Consider the following 22122-nt stretch of genomic DNA (forward strand, 5'->3'; position numbering starts at 1 on the left):
TTTTTCATAATTTTGTGAATGAATTGCGACGTTGCCGCTTCGCGCCCATTGCATAGCGTGAGCATAGTTACATCGACGTTATTCCAAATTTATTTGTAAGAAATTATGACATCCTTATTCTTTATTTATTCTTATCATATCTATGCATTGCATAAGGTTTGAATAAGCAAGTTTTTATTTGTACGGCTGATAGAGTTGTTTATTTACTGCATACAAATGTCCTTCCATTGTTAAAAAATAATGTTATTTTTTATAGAAAGCTTTGTATAATTCGTTATAATGTCATTTCTAAGCCAGCATTTCCATACCGTGCGAATATGAGCTTGAAAAGTAGGTAATAAGTAATAAATATAGTGAAAGTAGTATTAATTGGACATGATAAGTACTGACAGTAATAAAGGTGAAGGAATTAAAACAACTTGATAATAGGTATTAAATAAAGAGTATATTTTAATTAATATATATGTTTTAAATTTTTTTTAAATAATCAGTTCATGTTATTTAAGAACGTTATAAAAATTGCATGTAAATTGAACGTCCTTGCATGAAATACTTCCTGTAATAGTAGTGTATCTTGCTCTGTAATTCTTCTTTCTATTCATGATTAAAACTGACATTGTTCATCACATGACTGCATTACAATTGTAATAAGAATGTGTTCACCGTTAATACTAACAATAAACTCGAACACCACCATCGAGCCACATTACTAACTGAACCTAAACTGGGACAAAGGTACGCACTTTCTATAGAGCACAATCTATAATCACAGACCGACACTTTCCACTCATTACATATCAGACCACGATTTCCGGCACATTTCGCCTGTCCTATCGCCTCTTCTCTTGACGACCGCCGTTGACCGCCAGGTGTACGCACAGACGCCGTGGCGGTGACCAGCGGTACTACCACGGGCTCGACGGCCACCACGCCGACGACGCCCTCCAACAAGCTGAACGTGCACGCCAAGGAGTTCACCATGGCCAAACCGTCTGATCTGCAAAATAGGTGAGTTGGTTTTGGTGACTGTTGAAAAAAAAATCATTAATAGCAACGTTTTGAGCAGTTTCAAGATGCTTTTCCACCAGAGATGTTCGAGGATGCGTAGCGAGGGATGTGTCTGTAAAGAAACAATCATATCGTTTTATTTAGCGCTTGAAGGACTCTAAAAAGGGAAAGCTCTGATACTTTTTTCTGTTTTATATCCCGGAAATCTTTCATAAAGACCTGTTGCATTTTGCCCGATGTCCCACTTTATAGTTACATTATGGAACACTTATTAGCTGAACTTGCAATAAACGGAGCTGTATTGGAATACACCTGACTCCGAAACAAAAACTTTTATTTGATTACAAACAGTGGGTGTAAGTGACAATACGATATAATTCGTAGCCACGTGCAGAAGGTTCTGGCCGGTATGATCTGTTATATTTACACCGCGAAAGTGTTACGTAGCGATTATGATGTAATGATTTATAATATTGGATGATATTCATAACGCATGATGTAAACAGACAATTTCAACTGAGGCTATTATAGCTTTAAAATGTAATTGCAATAGTTTTCTAATCTATATCATTATGGTTTCATCTACATATTGCACGCCTCATAAGCGAAGCGTTGAGGTGGGTACTACTGTCACTTCGCGCAAAACATCTGATTTTTCAAACTTAAAATGTCTTTATGTATCATACATTGCACTTGTAAGATAATACATACACACACATATTAAGAAAAAACACTATTTTTAACGTTCATGATATTTTTGATGTCATTTTTGTTATTTAAACTAGTTAAAAAACAGTTTAAAAAAGTTCTGTCTTGGACGTCCGTGTGTCTGTATGTGCGGATCCTTTTTCTTGTTAACACGATAGCGACCGAAATACTTTACTAATCGAGTCTTTTGCACGCCTCATAAGCAAAGCGTTGAGGTGGGTACTACTGTCACTTCGCGCAAAACATCTGATTTTTCAAACTTAAAATGTCTTTATGTATCATACATTGCACTTGTAAGATAATACATACACACACATATTAAGAAAAAACACTATTTTTAACGTTCATGATATTTTTGATGTCATTTTTGTTATTTAAACTAGTTAAAAAACAGTTTAAAAAAGTTCTGTCTTGGACGTCCGTGTGTCTGTACTCTGTATGTGCGGATCCTTTTTCTTGTTAACACGATAGCGACCGAAATACTTTACTAATCGAGTCTTTTGCACGCCTCATAAGCAAAGCGTTGAGGTGGGTACTACTGTCACTTCGCGCAAAACATCTGATTTTTCAAACTTAAAATGTCTTTATGTATCATACATTGCACTTGTAAGATAATACATACACACACATATTAAGAAAAAACACTATTTTTAACGTTCATGATATTTTTGATGTCATTTTTGTTATTTAAACTAGTTAAAAAACAGTTTAAAAAAGTTCTGTCTTGGACGTCCGTGTGTCTGTATGTGCGGATCCTTTTTCTTGTTAACACGATAGCGACCGAAATACTTTACTAATCGAGTCTTTTTTTCTCTCTTACGTTTGAGTATGCTCAGGAATAGAACCCTTTCATTTTTCAGGGTCTGATTCGATGTGGTTTAATTGTTATTAAATAAACAAAAATAATAATTAATAAATATTTATTAAAAAAAAATTATGAGGCGTGCACTTTTGGATTTTCCAAATTTTTTTTTTTCTCTTACGCTTGAGTATGCTCAGGAATAGAACCCTTTCATTTTTCAGGGTCTGATTCGATGTGGTTTAATTGTTATTAAATAAACAAAAATAATAATTAATAAATATTTATTAAAAAAAAATTATGAGGCGTGCACTTTTGGATTTTCCAAATTATTTGGGTATTATCCTCAAAATTATTATTTTCTGTCTGATATATCTTTGTATCTTTCTTGTAACCGTGATTCTAATCGTGAAAGGGACGTTAAAAATTAATGTTGAACACATTATGTGTTTCGGACTAGGAACTATGTACGTGTATTCAAATGATATAAACACATGCATAGTATCCTTGACTCTATGAATTAGTCTCGAATATAATTTTTTCAGCAATCAGCGAATGCTGAGAATGTTTACGTTTCGCACAGCGAGCTTTCGCAGCGACCTTGTTGCGCGTCGCGTCAAAGGCGGTAGTTAGGGCCGGCGTCGTTGGCAGCCCTCCAAGCAGCGGGAGGATCTGCAGATAGCGATGTTTCCGCCGGTGCCGGCCACGTAGTTGCGTAGTATCAATTGTAACTTTTTGTTATCACTTTGTTCGCGGCTGCGATGACGTGAGCACGCCCGCGCCAATTCGGTACCAGCTGCAGCAGCGTGACGCCGGAGCGCACGGACTGCGCACGCGCTCGGGGATACGACATCCCAACGAACGCAGCCAAACAAAACGAACGCAACGAACGAACCGATTTCTGTCCTCGCGATTTTTTCATTCACGCTTAGTCAACGAAATCCTTGTCGGTACAATTTTTCTAGCCGCGCATTCTGTTTGGCCAGCTGGATTTCTATTTTTAATATTGTGTCGAAACGTAGTTCTACCGTAGACTGCCAAGTTTGCATAGGGATTTTATGAGTGAGTGCGATATTTTGTGCGAAAACACGAGTGTTATCTTTATTATATTAATGTGGTGAATTAAATAGTGTGTGACTCTATTTATTTGCACGTTTGTTACAATGGTTCGTGGAAGATATTCCACTTCAGATATGTGAGTATTTATTAAATTAGAAACTACGTCGAGCTATGTATAAATAATTAATTTTATGATAAATTGTTTTCTTTTCACTTTAAATTGGTATAAAATACGTGAGATGTTGTAGTTGTTCGCTTTGTTGTGGCAACACTGCTGGTTTGTTTTTCCCGTTCCTGTCATTGACTGGTTTATTTTGGTGTAATGGTTATGTTGAACTTTGATAGGGTGAAATAATATTTTGTATTGAAAATTCTTTGCTACTTCATTTAGTCTAATATTTTAGCTACAACTTTAAAGATTTATATTTAAACATAATAACTACCAATTTAATACCAGTTCCACAATAATTATTTAAAATAATATAATTGGTATAGACTTTTGCCGAACCTAATTAGATTTATAGTACTTACTCATTTAAAAGTCAAAAGTTATCCGTACACGTTGATAAGGGTTCAAAGACGGGACCTCATTATAAACACTTTCATACACATCAAGGTTAAAAAACCCGAGCAAATTTACCTGATAATACCTAATTATTGTTCTCATCTAAGTAGACAAAATTCATTGAACTGTTGCGTCACACATTGTTTATAGCGAACCTACAGCCATGGTATTGTCCACAAACTCGTTAAAACAAACCAAGGCCATAGCTAGATGAATAGCGTTTGCCATTTATAAATGTGAGTCAGGCGACCGAAGGATAATTTTCATTCAATGTTTCAGAAGTGACTATGAACTCTGTGTAAAAGAGTAGCTCCTCTTCCTACTTTCCGGCAGTCCTGTTTTGATGCTTGGCTATTAGATCTTTCATAGTTTGTAATTCGAAATGTATTTTGCATTTATTATGTTTATTCCATACAGCTTTGTATTTAGAAAAGCTCATATTTATAAAAATAATCCTAATACTCTACATAGAGAATGCCTTTAATTGTACCCCGATGACCTTACAGTGCCATCTACGACGCGACATTTAGCGAAAGACATGAAACCTTACAATAGTAAGTCGAAACAAATAGGTGACCACTGTGTGGAATTTATGTAACTTTTATATTGAATGAGAATGAAGCACTTAGAGCGTATACGCACTATGCGGGTAGCCGCATTGCGGGTAGCCGTCCGGCTGACCGCAAGCACAATTATGTACGTAATATTCATTTCTATGCGCACTGCGATGCGGCTACCGCAGACCGCACAGTGCGCATAGAAATGAATATTCCGTACATATTTGTGCTTGCGGTCAGCCGGACGGCTACCCGCAATGCGGCTACCCGCATAGTGCGTATACGCTCTTAGAGCAAGTCAAGCGAGGTTAAGGGTGCACTCACACACATCAGTCACCGTCACGGCACGTCACCGGACAGGATTAAAAAAAAATATGTATCAATAGTTCTAGTATGACTCTGTTCCCACACGACAGTCGCCGGCACGAAATCTATCAGTGACGTCCCCGGTCAGGCACGTCAAATAATCTTTCCATACATGTACCATACTTTTATCCCCACTCACCCGGTGCCGTCACGTCTCAGTTCAGTCAGCGTCGTGCTACCGTCAATTGCTACATGTTCTCTAGCGTGACACACGTCTAATCACTGACTAACCTGATGTATGTGTTCAATGATTCAGTCAAACCGGCGACGTGACTGACGGACAACATGACGGTGACTGGTGTTTGTGGATACGTACACGAACCGTCACCGATCAGTCATCGGTGACTTGACGGTGACTGATGTGTGTGAGTGCACCTTTATCCTGATAAATGTCACAGCATGAACTGTGGGTTTTATGATCATTGGTTTGACTTGATAGGGCAAAGATTTTCGTGTTTATTTCCCAAATTTTTCAGTTTTTTTTGTGTTGTCATTTTGAAATCAAGTCTGGTCTAATTTTTTGAATGAAGATCTAAGGAATAATTACTGTTCCAAAGGTAACAACTACACACAAGGAATATTATTTAAGATGAATAGCGTCTTTTTATACGACAGTAAACAGATATCATTATTTGACTATTTATTGAAATCTCAAAATAATTTGTTTATATCCAATTTATTACACAGAAGTTATGGCACTATGAACATGACTCGTTTTAAGATCGTTCAGACCAATATGACCCGTACATTTCCACCCACATGCATGATTCACACGGCGACGAACTCTCAACAATGAATTTAGGAAAATTACCCTCACACCACAAAGAGGAAATTGTTAACATTGCTGGTGTCAATTTCATATAATGTATATATGTATGCTGCATAAGTACCAGAGTTATATGCAACTGCTGGGATCTTGCGTCCTGACTTTTGAACATTGCGTACCAAAACATAACAGTTGTTAGAAGCAATTGCAGTTCTTTATATAATTGTTGTAGGTATGTAGCGGAATAATTGGATATTAATTACTTTAGCCGTTTTAAGAGCGTTGACGCTTGGATAGGTGGTAGGAATTTTAAGTAGGTATCACTAATGGATCCATCAATGACAATGGCACTATAGTGTAACTTTATAAAGTTGTCGACACACTGCCCCTTTTGTTTGAGGTACTGCGGTTTTGTCCCGTCTTGTATGGAATTCGTAATACTTTATGATATTTAGGTTGCCTTAATATTGGGGTATGTAACTAAGGATAAATCGAAAGTGCTCTTTGATAAATTTTAAATATAGGCAACCAATATACTCATCATCATTAGTGCCTAAAAAGAGTACAAGACAGTACAAGACAAGAGATCTTTAATTGAAATCACTGAAATAAAATAGCCATCAAACTTTCTCCATGGAATATCTGTTTTAAAAAAATATAGTTTGCAATATATTGTATGCAACAGAACTCGGGCATTAAATATGAATCATACAAATTGCCGTAATAGAAGCCGGCCCGCCGGCCGTCGTAATAGACCGCGATGAAGGTATCCTCACAATGCATTGCGTCCATGCATATTAGAAGGTATTAATTTTAGTTGTGCGCCGCAGTCTTGCCTGCTTTGCTCCGCTCTTTTTGGTATTAGCTTGATGATATAATGGGCATTGAAATAATATTTCAAATCGGGCCAGTAGTTCAGAGATTAGAGCGTTCAAGCAAGCAAACAAAAAACTCTTCAGCTTTCATAGATTGATGTTCATAATAGTGCTATGATTATATTTCTTAATTCCGCATTACGTCTTTATATCCATAAAGACTTAGACAGTGCGCGCACGAGCAACTTTGTCTCCGCAACTATTTTGTCTCTCCCACCTATGGGCTAGTATGAAAGTGCGCGCACGTAGCGACGCAACTCCCCATACAAATTGATGGGAGAGACAAAATAGTTGCGGAGACAAAGTTGCTCGTGCGCGCTAGCTCTTAAGCGTGTTTAGTAATTGGATTCTGATTTTGATTTGACGCTTAGCTAAGTAAGGTTTCGACCCAACTTTAACGAAATCGATGAACGTTTATTTGAAATTGTTTAGGACAAGTGTATAGGATAAGTTGTCTTAAGTTTTCTTACAAACCTGTGAGATCAGCATTTCTATTTGAATTCTGCTAGTAACATCAAGTCCTAATTACTGCTGCTACACAACCTAGCCTACAAGAGATAAAATATGATTTATATCCTGTATTGTTTATAATCCATATTATAAGCATATACCCTTTAGTTCGGTTTGCTCATACATTTATTGCGTGTTTAATGCACGTGTGTGCTTCCTGTCGATGCATTACGTGTGCAGTGCAATAGGTTTTTAGTTTCTCTTAGCGTTACCTTGAACGATGTTGCGAGGTTCACGATTATAACAAAATTGTATTAGTTAGGACTATAAATTTTAGGCAAGATTGAAAATATGCAAGTTACATTTTTCAAGATTGGATTTATTATATGTGATGATTATCAAACACAGCTACTTTCTCTCATCACGATAGTATCGGTCAATTAAGGAAAGCTGGCATGTTCACAGTACTCACACTTATGCAATTTCACTTACAGTATGTTCAAAAATAAATGCGACTCTAGTTTCATTTTAGACTTGAATTGTAAAATGGGTGCGTTGTAGATAAATATATGCAAATATAATTATGAAAGCTCTCATAATTTACCTGTAAAATTATAATTTAAAAGTAAATCAATTGATGAAGTTAATTATTTATTCTAATAATAATCAATTGGATAAAAGTATTAATAATTATTCAATTATCAAATAATAATTAAATTTCAGGTCATAAAAACAATACAAATAACACGTGCGCTCACTTTCTTATGGTCTAAAATATAATATACATTACCATAGTAAATTTACTCAGAAAATGCATACAAACAGTGTGATAATCGGATTGTCTGTAATTTATTTTTCCTTTAATTTTTATCACATTCCCCTCCTTTTCTAATAGGTTTCATCCTACTACTATTTTTTTTTGTTTCAAAAATTATCGACCCCGGTCTAACACACGGATGGTTGTTTTGATAATGATTTAAATAACGGACGTCTTCTGCAGTTGCGGAGCAGTCTTGTCCTGACTTTGGTCGAGTAAAGATATCTAAGAAATATTATATTTGTAGTAAGTACGTAATATACTCCATTGAAAAGTTACATTTGGGGTTGCATTTTTTAGAGGACGCAATTTCATTTTTTTGATGTGTAGCGGAGGTCAGTGTGAAGCTATCACCAAGTTTGTGGGGTCGCCACCCTTGTCCCACGGCCGCCATCTTGAAAATAGCGGTTGATATGGTTTTTACGATATATCTCTTAAACTATTTATTTGATGAAAAACATTGAGAAACATTATTTGTTGCAAATTAAATTCTCTACAACTTTGGTCCAGTAACTTTTTGTCGTAGAACTATAAATAAAAAAGTTATAAGTGAAAATGTTCAGAAATTAGAGATATTTATATTTTTCAATAAAACTTTTTTTTTATAATTTTACGAAGAAATGATATTAGACCATTTTTGTAGATTGTTTTTCGAGGAACAACTTTTATATATAAAATCGTTTGACTTTCGCTAAACGATTTGTAACACAAAAATTTTAGAATTTACCGATAGCCCATAAAAAAGATGTAGGCGGTAGTGTCATGCCATACTTTTCCGGTGTAACTTACAGCCCCCCATACCGACGCGATGCGTTGATTTAAAAAAAAAACAATTCAACCTTTTGTACCAGGCTAACTTTTGCACAGGTAATCATCATCGTGCAGACATTTACGAAAATCGCCATGCCATACTTTTCGGACGATTCCAAATGGCCACCATACCGCGGAAAATCTGCAAAAAAAAAATTTTTTTTCGCCAAACAATTTGTACCAGTATTGCATTTGAATTTTTGGAGAGTATTTGATAAAATGTGACCATTATTATATTTGCCATACTTCTAGTAGGGGGAAAAAGTGCTGCCATACTTGAAAAATTAATTTATTCGTCACGTTTCAAAAATACGACTGTACTGTCTGTTTGTTTGTATACAATTCTACCTAGAAAAAAATATCGCAGAATGCAAACATGGGGCGGATGATTGTAAGACTTCAGCCAAGACGTAAAAAAAATGAAAAGAATTGGCGATTTGTACCAGTACGGCATTTTTGGAAAGTATATGATGCAACGTGACCATTATTATATTTGCCATACTTTTAATAGAGGGAAAAATTAGTGCCATACTGCTACAAATCGTTGAAACTACGAATAAAATCTTACAATAAGAAAAAAATCTTATACACATCTATTTATAATCATTCAGGAGTTGTTGAAAAAAAAATGTAGGGTGGTACAAATCGTTTGGCGAGAAAAAAAATTCACAAATTTGCAGATTATCCGCGGTATGGCGACCATTTGGAATCGTCCGAAAAGTATGGCATGGCGATTTTAGTAAATGGCTGCACGACGATGGTTACCTGTGCAAAAGTTAGCCCGGTACAAATAAATAAAATAAATAAATATAAATATTATAGGACATTATTACACAAATCGACCTAGTCCCACAGTAAGCTCAATTAAGGCTTGTGTTGTGGGTACTAGGCGACGATAAATATAATATTTAATAAATACATATATAGATAATAACACCCAGACCCAAGAACAAATAATTGAGTTCATCACACAAATATTTGCCCTGACCGGGGATCGAACCCGGGACCGTCGGCTCAGTAGGCAGTTACTTTACCACTGCGCCAACCGCGTCGTCAAATGGTTGAATTGTTTTTTTTAAATCAACGCATTCACGTCGTTATGGCGGACTGTAAGTCACATCGTCAAAGTATGGCATGACACTACCGCCTACATCTTTTTTAAGGGCTATCGGTAAATTCTAAAATTTTTGTGTTACAAATCGTTGGACTTTCGCTATTTATCCGACGAGTGTGACTAACGCCCACGCGACTAGTCCGCCGGTACCAGCGTTCTGACCATCATTTTTCTTTTTTTCATTGCGTACTAAGACCCCTCTAGACCGCCATCCTGTTACAAAAGACCCGAAATTTTGTGTCAGTATCTCCCGGCCTAACATGTGAAATGTGTAAATGTGTTGACGTTCCAGCTCTTCTTAATATACCTATATAGGAGACCAATCCTGCAAATTCGAAGTTGAAATATACCTCTTGGTACTCAAACTATTGATTATGAAAAACAATACAGCAAAATTTATCTATACTAATATTATAAAGAGGAAAGGTTTGTATGTATGTATGTATGGTTTTCACGCATAAACTACTGGACCGATTTTGATGAAATTTGGCACAGATAATCTTTAGACCCTGAGAAAGAACATAGGCTACCTTTTATTTCGAAATATGTACCACGGGCGAAGCCGGGGCGGACCGCTAGTATTCTATATTAGTATGAGCCTGATCTATTCCAATCTAGTTGTTTTAACACGCAACCTGATGTAATCACTACACTTATTGGGTTGATGCTCAAATTCGACGCATAATAATTTGGCAGCTAAATCAAATGTAATAACGATTTTCCTGAATCGAAGTAACTGCAATCAAAATTATTTCCACTTGATTGAAGCCCAGTTTCGAGATGATGTATTTAGGTTTATTACATTGGTATTAACTACTGCGATGTTAACATAAATTGATTTATAGAGTCTTGGGAAATATAAATTATATTAAATCTACTTTGGTAACAACAACAAAATATTTGCGAATTCATATAATAATCCTTAAAAGACAATTAGTAGCTTCTTGGGAAATATCGTTTTGTTATATCTATTCTTAAACCTGCTTTGGTTTTGGTAACAACCAGCATATTTGCGATAAATATTCATAAATAATACTTAAAAGACAATTAGTAGCTTCACATTTAGCATATGTTATGATTATAACATTCTAAAGTTTCCATAATATTTTGCTTAATTGCGATGAAAACAAATCACTCAGGAGAAAATTCATATAAACCTTTTGGAAAGAAATGCTATATTAGACTTGAGAGGATCCGAATATTCATGAGATTTCTTTACAGACAATATTAGTTTATGCCATTTATATTTATGTTCAGTTCTTTTATGATATTTTGCTTCAATATGATGAAAGTCAGTACGCAAACGCTAACTGGCCGTCACAGACAGGATACGCCAATTGTTCAATTCCACCAGTCTACATTCTGTCTGTCGCTTGCTTCTTTGTGTATGCTCACTTTGGGTCGTCACACTGTAATAGGGCTATCTGGAATGTTAGCTTACGTTATTACTTTATGGTATGTCTCATACCTGCTGTAAATAACATGTTTTTAATACATAGTGTAAATAACCGTCTCTTTCTAGTATTTTCCTGGTTTGCCTTTCTTAACAAAAGAAATGCTTCAGATGTCTTCATTAGTCCTAAATATTCTTTTAAATTTAAGGTTGATACATAATTTTCTTCTCTATGTGGGTTATCTTGGAAAGGTCACTCTTGATTCCATCTAGCGGCATGATTTGGTATCTTTAAAAAATCAATTTTTAAGTTTTTAATTGATTTCATTTGCTTTATAAACGAATATATAAAGAGTTCTCTAAATTTAAATATAAATCATAATCGGAACGGACAAAACTTTGAAGCACGAATTATTTCATCAGTATGTTGCATACTTCCGGATTAATTTCGAAGTCTATTTGCATGTAGAGTGTGCGCTATGATGGATTCGTTGCCATAACTGGGAAAGGTTGAGTGTGACGGGAATTTATATGTTGGATAATAAATAATTATCCATTGTCCAAAAAATAGGAGGAAAGGACAACTTGGATAGTTGTAGAAAAGTAATAAAAATATATGTATTTAATTCAGTAAAGGTTTCTATTAAGTTGACCTAGATTCTGAATTTTATGTTTAGAGACAAAGAAAAACAAATCATAAATTAAAGAAAACAAACGTTAATTATCAGGTTTTTCTTACTCATATGGTTATCAAAATAGTTGTTGATAATAACGAAGTTATTTAAGCCCTTGGTAAAGTATGTACCCATTACGCAAACAAATTATTAAGCCACCATGTTAAAATTCTTAACATATATTACGAAATTAATTTTTGAATTAGACTTCCGTCGATATCATCGCTCCTGGCAACTATTGTTCGCCATAAATATATAACAATGTTGACGAATGAATTATAATTAGCAACAAGTACATTGGCTCTACAATGGTATGAATTATTGCAGCTTAGTTAGATGTGAACGTTATCAACATTTATTTATATACTCAGATAAGATCTCGTCTCATTGTAATCTGTAGGTGCTCTTCAATTAAACGAAGGTTTTCAGGCACTGCTTTGCATATGTTTAATTGTTGTTATCAACGAAATATGTAGGTTAATAAGATATGATATAACATGGCATAGTCACACTAAGAAATTAACTAAAGTTCAGAAACGCGAGTGTCGCGAGTACGAAAACTGTCGTCAAGGTATTCGTATCGTCATCGATAGAGCTTTTCTTTTGCATACGGCAGGGGCGATTTTAAAAATCCCATACATATGCTCTCGATGCCGATTCGAATACTTTGTCGATAGATTTCGTGCTCGCGCTTTAGATTGATTTTTTTTTAGACTAAGTCTGTTTACAAAAAAGCAGCAATAACATAACTGAACTTGAATATGATGATGAATGATGATGAAATCTTTGTTACATCATCATCATATTCAAGTTATTTTTATTAAGTGCAGTTATTTTATTGCTGCTGTGTCTTAAATTTTATTACGCATTTGTGGTGTTATTGAAGTGAAAATTCTTTATCGGGGTTGGAAAAAAATTTAGTGTAACATTTTTGCGTTACGCGCCATCTTGTTTTTATCCCTACCACGAGGGATTGACATATTTCTGTAAAGTTGTATATTATACCTAGTAAATTATTTTTTGAAAAAAAAGGTTTTGAATAAAGAAGTTTCACTTCTTCCGTGTGTACACTAGTACACGCACACATTTTTTTTGTTTGTACTCATGTTCTGTTAACTTATAATTATAAAGGCTAATTATAACAATTGCAGGTCGGCAGTAGGCCTGGGGTTCGCGAGCGTGGGGCTGCAGCACTCGCGCTCGGCGGTGCTGCACGCGCAGGTGCCGCCGCACTACCGGCCCGTGATGCCGCCGCACGCGCTGCTCGCCAGCGCCTCGAGCGGGAACGTGCCGCACGCTACGGTACGCTAGTGTATTAGTTGCCTTACTGAATCTTTCTTACTACAATGATGAGGTTGCATGGAAGATTGTCTCTTTTAGAATTTTATAGGTTTAGCAGTTATTACTAGTTTGTATATCGCTTCATGCTGTCATAATGTGATAGTTATTCAGCTCTTTTAGCAACTCTTAGTGCTACAAATTATTCATGGATTATTTTCAGCAATAAGTTGACAAGTGGAGAAAAGTTGTTCTCAACTCTGAAATATAGATAGAGAATAAAGATTCTATTCCATTCTTAACGTTATTTAAATTTAACAAATTGTGAACACGTAAAACATCTTGCATCATTATCTTCATGTATTAGGGTGCTTTTCCACCATGTGCGAGGATGTGTAGCGAGGTATGTGTTTGTAAATAACCAATAGTATCGCTACAAACGCTACACACTTCAAACTAAATGAAGCGATATGATTGGTCTTTACAAACACATCGCACATTATTGGTGGATAAGCACCCTAATAGTAATACAATGAATACGATGTTTTACCTATTCAAAATTTGTTAAATTTCAATGTTTACGATTCCAGGGTGGCCCGCGCGTCCACTTCAAGCTCCAACCGCAGCAGCTCATATCGGAAAAGAAGAAATCGCCCCCCTCTAGCCTCTCGAACGGGAACGGCAAGAGCGTGCGTCCACAATCCTTTACGCCCGGGCTCAAGCGCTCCAAGTCGCTGACGTCAGCGGACGCGCTCGCGAGCGGCATGGCGGCGCTCGGGCTGGCGGCCGACGCGGGCGACCTCGGCGCCTTCCCGCCAGAGATACAGGAGTGTATCGACAAGGCGCTGGAAGGTGAGCGGGACGGTGTGTACGACCCTTTAGTTGTTCGCGCACGGGCGAGGGAGGTCACGGTGTATAGGTGGTATTTGGATAAGTGGTGTGGTGGCTTTCGATTGTTGATAACTAGATACACAATAACACAACTTAAAAAAGGATAATTATTGAAATTGATATCTTTGGTTTTATGGCATTCAAATGCTTTATAAATATAAATTTATAATGAATAGAAAAAAGAAGGATAATTATTACGAAAAGAGCGTTTGTGCTGAGCACACGTGTCAAAAGTGAAACTACTTTGGTAAGATTCAAAGATACCAAATTCAAAAAGACCATCTGTGCCGAGCACACGTGTCAGAAGTGAAACTTCTTTGGCAAGATAGCAAAATTGTCGCTTTACTCTTTGACATGATGGTATTGTCATGACGCGACCTAGAAATTTTACTCTCAACACGCGTAAAGAAGCGTGAAAATGAGCGTTAAAGAAAAATCAAACTTATTGCTATCACTTAAGGTACATATACACAACTAAAAATAGTTCCTAAGTTAGGGGTAAATTCAACCTTATTCTGAGGAGCTGAAGTCGAATTTACAAATGACCAAAACTCTACCCGGTGAGGACATTTTTTATCGCGAATTTTGTGTATCTAGATATTATTAATGATCGAAAGCTGAAGATGGTTATTTTATACTTTTGTAGGTTAAGTTGGCTTCTATCGAGGTGGTACTCAGCAATTTGTCGGAGTTGGCGAAACGCGCTTTTGTTTCAAGTTTTTCTATTTTAATTTTTAAGTTTATCTTAATTTTTGTCACCACGGGAATCTAATACAGATTATTAATGAGTGAACGAAGCATACGCAAGAATTTACAAGGATTTGGTTAAATTTATTTTCTGTTTTGTGGCTTCTCGTGGTGAAAATTGTAAAAAAATCTGTAGTGCACTCTACTTTTAAATCAAATTTTTCAGACTTTGCTACTATGCAGTAAATTCGCATTTAAATTTGATAGATCTGCAAATTTGTAACTAAAGCACTTATTTCTTATAAATTGTTTTTGCAAATTGCATTAGGTCTAAGATGTAAATATTATGTAATTTGTTTTTTGAACATATTTTAATGCCAATACAAATAGATGCTCAAAAATCCTTCGAACATCCAGTTTTAATTGGGAATTAAATAAATTGCCTAAAGTTATATCAAATTTCTTACTCGACTGATTTGTATATTATAATTACTTATACTGTAGTGCATTTTACGCTCAACGACTCACGACGCGTTGTGACAATCTAAAATTTTACCACAATACGTTGTGATCAGTTTTTTCGCTTAAGGGTTTGTATGAAGCAAAACAAAATTACCAATCATATATTAGATGATACTTGTAATATTCAAGATCAAATCTAAAAAATAAAATATATAAACGTAATAGTTTGAAAATTAGAGGTAACTTCGGGATTTTTATCGAGTCAAACAGAATCCTCGAAAATATCATATATGTATACATATATATTTTATTTTTTAGATTTGGTCTTGAATATTTCACGTATCGTCGTATAGAATATTATATTTAAGAAGATTAATTTTGCTCTACACCCACTTTTAATGAGCGTTATCGGTCTTTGCGCGTAACATGGTATTGGCAAATCAATTAAATGTACATAACGTGTAATTGTTATATATCACGTGGTGCATAGACCCGAACGCGGTGTGCGCGCGCACGCTGATGGACGCGGTGGGGCACCTGGTGGGGCGCGCGGTGGAGTCGCCGCGGTACGCGCTGCCGGCCGCGCGCCGCTGCATCGCCGTCGTGGAGCGCGAGCACGGCGAGACGTTCCTCGAGTCGCTGCTCAACACGTGCCAGCAGTGGTACCACGACCGGGACAAGGTTTGTAGATAACACCACGCGACACTACGTGACACTAGCAAACTTATAATGTGGCAGACGCGAGATGAGTTATACATACTGACAGACGTGAGATGACGGTGATACATATTGACAGACACGAGATGACGGCCATACATATTGACAGACGCGAGATGACAGCGATCTAAACTAACAGACGCAAGATGACAGTGATCTAATCTGACAGACGCGAGATGACGGTCATACATATTGACAGACGCGAGATGACGGTGAAACATACTAACAGACGCGAACTAATATGAATAAAAAGGACAGTATGTACAACATCTCACTCAATTCGATATTTTGTTTGACATTTTGTATTACCATTTTTTATGACCCGACATTATGCAAACTTTATTTTTTTTTACTTTCAGTTAGCTTTACAATACCAATTAAATTATATTTTACAGTTGTTGGGCGCGATGGTGGGAGGCGGGCGGCCTCGTCTGATGGCGTTCCTGTCGTTCCTGTTAGAGATGTACTGCCAACTGCGCCGTCGTGCGATACAGCGCCGCGGGGCCAGCGCTCAGCCGGGACAGGTGAATTACTCTTAAAACAACTCTATTAAAAAAGAGCGTGTGAAGTAAAACTTATTTAGGCACGTTGAGAGTAAAATTTCAAGGTCGTGTCATGTGATTTTGACATCTTCAAATCTTCATATCTTAATATATATATAAATCTCGTGTCACAATGTTTGTCCTCAATGGACTCCTAAGCAACTTAACCGATTATAATAAAATTCGCACACCATGTGCAGTTCGATCCAACTTGAGAGATAGGATAGTTTAAACATGTAGGTACCACGGGCGAAGCCGAGGCGGACCGCTAGTATTACTTATATGTGTAATCCTGTCCTGAAAAATATTTGCATGCATTGCATTAAACAATTGCCTACATGTCAAATCTATTCTAACAAGATTATGGTGAGTCGTGATCTTTTATAACTATTTACTAGTGTTATGTTTAAATATTTCAGGTTCTGCTCACGCTAATTTGCAAGTGCTGCGAAGACTGCATCCGACAACCTGTGCCGTCGCCCAGTGATGTATGTATATTATATTTTTATATATTATATCATAAAAATTATATAACTTGATTTTTATAGCAGTAGTCTATAACTATATGAAGTTTCTAAAAAAATGTACTTTATAACTTGTAGGGTATTTGTTAAGAATAAACTTCAGGGTGTGTGGGACAGAAGAATCATAAAAATGTCTTGTTTTTAACAATAACACCGCTTATTGACCGTTTACTAAAAAATTGGTGAGATTTGGTGTAAATGAAACACATAACATATTTCTGTATAATTTATTCAATTTACATTGAGTTCATAAGTTTACATAGTATTCAAAATACAATACACACTTTTATATTTGTACTAGCGGTCCGCCCCGCGGCTTCGCCCGTGCTACCTACATGTTTAAACTATCTCTCTCAAGTTGGATCGAACTGCACATGGTGTGCGAATTTTATTATAATCGGTTAAGTGGTTTAGGAGTCCATTGAGGACAAACATTGTGACACGAGATCTTAATCTTAATCTTATGTATGTATTAGATCAAGAGCCCACGACGGCCAGACTTTCCTTTCTTTCGGAAAGTTGAAAGTTTCTCTGTATATGTCTCCTATACAGATAAGAACGACCAGCGACTATCAAGTTTGGGTTGTGGTTACTTTGGCAGGAAACAGGTAGTGAAGGTGTATAAAATAGTACCTAACTTTCATTATAGTTTAAAAGCTAAATTTTATATATGTTACTTGGGGACCTATAAAAAGATATTACCTTAAGAGCCAGACAGTTTTCATGGTTCTTACATCTAGCCAGACACATTTAAAAAATAACTAACATATCATCAAATTCACATAACTACCTAAAAGCGTAACAAATATGAAATAACCCACTAAAAACATTAGTTAACTATAATTATTAAAAAAATAAAAGTATAATATATAAGAAATAAAGTTATTACTTATCTTTTACTTAGACTTATGTTGATGGAATTACACGTATCCCGATGACTTTTTTATTGTGTCATCGAGATACGTGAAATTCCATCAACATAAGCCCCCGTAAAAGATAAGTAATAACTTTATTTCTTATATATTATACTTTTATTTTTTTAATAATTATAGTTAACTAATGTTTTAGTGGGTTATTTCATATTTGTTACGCTTTTAGGTAGTTATGTGAATTTGATGATATGTTAGTTATTTTTTAAATGTGTCTGGCTAGATGTAAGAACCATGAAAACTGTCTGGCTCTTAAGGTAATATCTTTTTATAGGTCCCCAAGTAACATATATAAAATTTAGCTTTTAAACTATAATGAAAGTTAGGTACAATTTTATACACCCTTACTACCTGTTTCCTGCCAAAGTAACCACAACCCAGACTTGATAATCGCTAGTCGTTCTTATCTGTATCGGAGACATATACAGAGAAACTTTCAACTTTCCGAAAGAAAGGAAAGTCTGGCCGTCGTGGGCTCTTATATTATATAAAGTATGGATGTATGGATGTTTGTTACTCTTTCACGAAAAAACTACTGAATCGATTACAATGAAATTTAGCACACATATAGAGCGTAACTTGGATTAACACATAGGATAGGTTTTATCCCGGAAATCCCATGGGAACAGGAACTATTCGGGTTTTCCTTTGAAAACGCGGGCGAAGCCGCGGGCGGAAATCTAGTTTATATATTATTTGTATTATACATTACAGACGGAGAACCTCTTCTTCGTGCTGACCTACATTGGTCGGGACCTGGAAACCCAGTTACCAGGTGACCTGGAGCGGCTGCTAACAGCTGTACGAGACGCGTTTATAAACACTGCAGCTGCTCCGTCTATCCGCCGCACGCTGCTGCAGCTGATCGAGCTGCACGCGTCTCGCTGGCAGCTGCCCGGCTGTGCGGTGCTGTACTACTATCCGTCGTCTAAATAACCAATGTATCAAAGCAGCCCGTAACCGTCGTCTAAATAGCCAATGTATTAAGGCAGCCTGTAAAGTAGTTGAGCTGCATGGAAGGTGATGGGCTGTGCGGTACTGTTTTATTATCCGTCGTCCATATAACCCATAGTCGATGGCACCTAGCAAGCTACCGCCGACGTTCACTAGATACCCGTTTGGTAGTTGAGCTGAATGTGTCGCGTTGGAAAGTGCCGGGCTGCGCGGTTCTGTACTATTATCTTTCAGTTTTCCGTCGAGTTGGAAGGTACTGTATTGCTATCCGTCGTCTTAATAGCTACGTTTTAAAGCGGGAGTAGTTGAGCTCCATGTGTCTCGCTGGCAGCTGCCGGGCTGCACGGTACTGTACTACTATCCGTCGTCTAAATAGCCCATAGTTTGAGTTGCAAGCTATCGCCGACGTTCTCTAGCGGCCTGTTTAGTAGTTCATTGCTGTTATGGTGATGATGATGATGATGGTATTGCGCGTCGCGTTGGTATCTAACGGGAATCGCGATGGTGTACTACTCACTCTTCTTTAAATAGTTGATATCTAGGGATGTCGTGCTGGCAGTATTGTACATCTGCCCCTCCTCTTAATAGTTGTCTAGGAAGTCTTGCGAGGTATACTAGGTGAGATTGCCGGTGGCGGATATAAAAGCTTCTGTCTGAACCACCCCTTTCAAGCTGTTTAGCTGAATCCTTAGTGAATTACATTGAGCTAAAAGCATCTTTTAACATTGAGTAAAGGGGTGGTGGATTTTTTTCAGCTTTGTTTCAATTAATCAGTCACTTTCATTTTTCAGTTACGAAAGGTAGTAGTGATTGGTTTTAACAAAGTTGAAATATTTGTAATAAAGACAAAGGCAATCCAACCAACCATCCAATGCTATCATGTCGTCTATATACGAATCAGTGATGTTTGTAAATTATTTTTAGTAAGTGTCGATGTTGTAGTGTGGTGTAAGTGCGTTTTAATGCATTTTTTATCAAGCTCAAATTGTGACATGACGGATATTTGTTGACATAAAGGTCTGTTTTATATTCGCTGATTGTACATACATTTGATAATATGATTGTATCATCTATTAAAGTATCGTTTTGGTTTGATTTCAAATCGTAATTAATGATGATATTGTTTGAGGAGGGGTGGATTCTTCTATAGTTTACATAAATGCCTAAATACAAAGGTTACAAGCATTTCTGTTAGCGTACGGTTTGATTTGGTTTACTATTGTGATCTTCGTAGTATTTCGTTAGTTTAATTCAGGTCAATACAACTTATAACGTATAATTGTAGGCAAGTGTTGCCATAAGCTCATGATATAGTGCCTTTTAATGTAGGTTGTGCATTTTCATCACTTTCAAAAATGTAAGTGGAGTTTCCCATTCATCCACTGAATGTGCGTTTTAACAAAACTTCAAGGGAAAAATATTGAAAGTGTGAAGTTGATCGTAGGTTTAATAAATACCTAGTTTTAAGGTGAAATTTAATATATGAGCGATATATGCCTAAAAGTATTACAGAGTACGTGTAAAATAAGTAGTTATTGACAAATTAACGATGTACATTACTGTACGATATTCGCATAGTACTTCGTGCATTGTATCCTTTTGTCGTTTATAAAGTTTTTAGTTTATGTAGGATTTGATAACTTTGCTTCCTACCTACCTTCGCTTCCCTTGGTAGTTGTTACGTTATAAGATATTATTCGCACTTGAAATTATAATAATGCGTTATTTACAATTTGATATATACATGCAAAATATTTATGTGCTTTTAAATAATAAAAATCTATAAAAAAAAATTGTTTTGACTGAGTTACAATATGAGAATGTTTATGCTTGTGATATTATAAATTTAAGGCGTATCTGAATCTTTCTGTCCTAACCAAAGACTGTATCCACGTGGTTTTCAATTGAATTTTATTAACAAACTGTTGTAAAATAAGTACCTACTTGTTGTTGAAGCTGGACCAAATTGTCTTGTGTTATCTAATGTCGTATATACTTGAGAGAAATAACAAGAGTTTTAAAATATCTTAAATATTTCCTCAACAACAGTTTTCCTCAATTAAATACGACATTACCCTGTATTCCCAAATAAAACGTATATTGTAAGCCTGAAAATATTTGTAATGTTTAGTTTTAAAAATAATGTGTGATCAAATTACATCAATATGTGAAGTTATTTTTAAGAATTAACATATAGAACGTCTTATTGCATAATAGCAATTTGTAAAGTTGCAATACGTTTTTATAAAAAAGAAAAAATAATAAAAAAAGGTGCTAACAAGACTATTGGTGTATTATATTTTAGTTAATTTATCGGATACGGGCAATAACATTAATTCTCGTTACAATTGTATTTCTATATTTACACAAAATAAAGCATAAAATTATATAGCAAATCTTGTTTTATTTTTTTACCTATCCATATGTATAAATACCTAGCGGCGCGATTTTAACTAACGTAAAAATTGAGGCAATGCTTTGCTGATTCAATGATCCATGGACCAATATACAAACATACGAATTTATTTAGAAGGTCCAATGTACTTCAATTAGTCCATTGAAAAGTTACATTTGGGGTTGCGTTTCTTAGAGGACGCAATTTTATTTTTTTGATGTGTAGGGGGGGTCAGTGTGAAGCTATCATCAAGTTTGTGGGGTCGCCACCCTTGTCCCACGGCCGCCATCTTGAAAATAGCGGTTGAAATGGTTTTTACGATTTATCTCTTAAACTATTTATCTGATAATAAAACAATGTTAACATTACTTGTTGCAAATTAAATTTTCTACAACTTAGGTTCAGTATTTTTTTGTCGTAGAACTATAAACAAAAAAGTTATAAGCGAAAATGTTCAGAAATTAGAGATGTTTATATTTTTCAATAAAACTTTTTTTATAAGTTTACGAAGAAATTATATCAGACCATTTTTGTAGATTGTTTTTCGAAGAACAACTTTTATTTACAACATTTTTTCATTAAGTAAATAGCTAAGGTTTTACAGCCCTCCGAAGTGAGTACTATTTTAAGTACTCTTTACTATACAGAATACGATATATTATGTGTGTACTAATAATAATTTGTCACCAGTAAAATATTTTTAGTAAATAATTTTACAATATTATTAATAATTAATTATTAAATCTTTTCCCCACCACCCAGGAGGTAGAGTCTGGAAGTGC

The 22122-nt window shown here is 35.8% G+C and overlaps 1 protein-coding gene across 4 annotated transcripts in view; it reads left to right on the forward strand.

Annotated features, from left to right (window-relative positions):
- The window catches only part of LOC149903622 (uncharacterized), a 36807-nt gene extending 15829 nt beyond the window's left edge, over positions 1 to 20978 (forward strand). The window contains exons 5-12 of one of the 4 annotated variants that reach the window (XR_016457376.1): positions 870 to 1008; positions 13113 to 13263; positions 13830 to 14103; positions 15770 to 15960; positions 16392 to 16520; positions 16958 to 17026; positions 18706 to 19038; positions 19211 to 20978. Coding sequence is in view for 3 of the 4 variants with exons in the window: in XM_090108396.1 (XP_089964522.1) it covers positions 870 to 1008; positions 13113 to 13263; positions 13830 to 14103; positions 15770 to 15960; positions 16392 to 16520; positions 16958 to 17026; positions 18706 to 18927 (1175 nt within the window). In the remaining variant the exon portion in view is untranslated. Of the gene's footprint in view, positions 1 to 869; positions 1009 to 13112; positions 13264 to 13829; positions 14104 to 15769; positions 15961 to 16391; positions 16521 to 16957; positions 17027 to 18705 lie in introns of all 4 variants that reach the window. The other 3 variants (XM_090108396.1, XM_090108399.1, XM_090108398.1) reach the window with 3 other exon arrangements.
- The last annotated feature ends 1144 nt before the right edge of the window (positions 20979 to 22122 follow it).

Source organism: Colias eurytheme, chromosome 13 (assembly GCF_061535395.1).
Source record: "Colias eurytheme isolate Ceu_HAF_F1 chromosome 13, ilColEury1 Martin Lab GWU primary, whole genome shotgun sequence".
Lineage (NCBI taxonomy): Eukaryota > Metazoa > Arthropoda > Insecta > Lepidoptera > Pieridae > Colias > Colias eurytheme.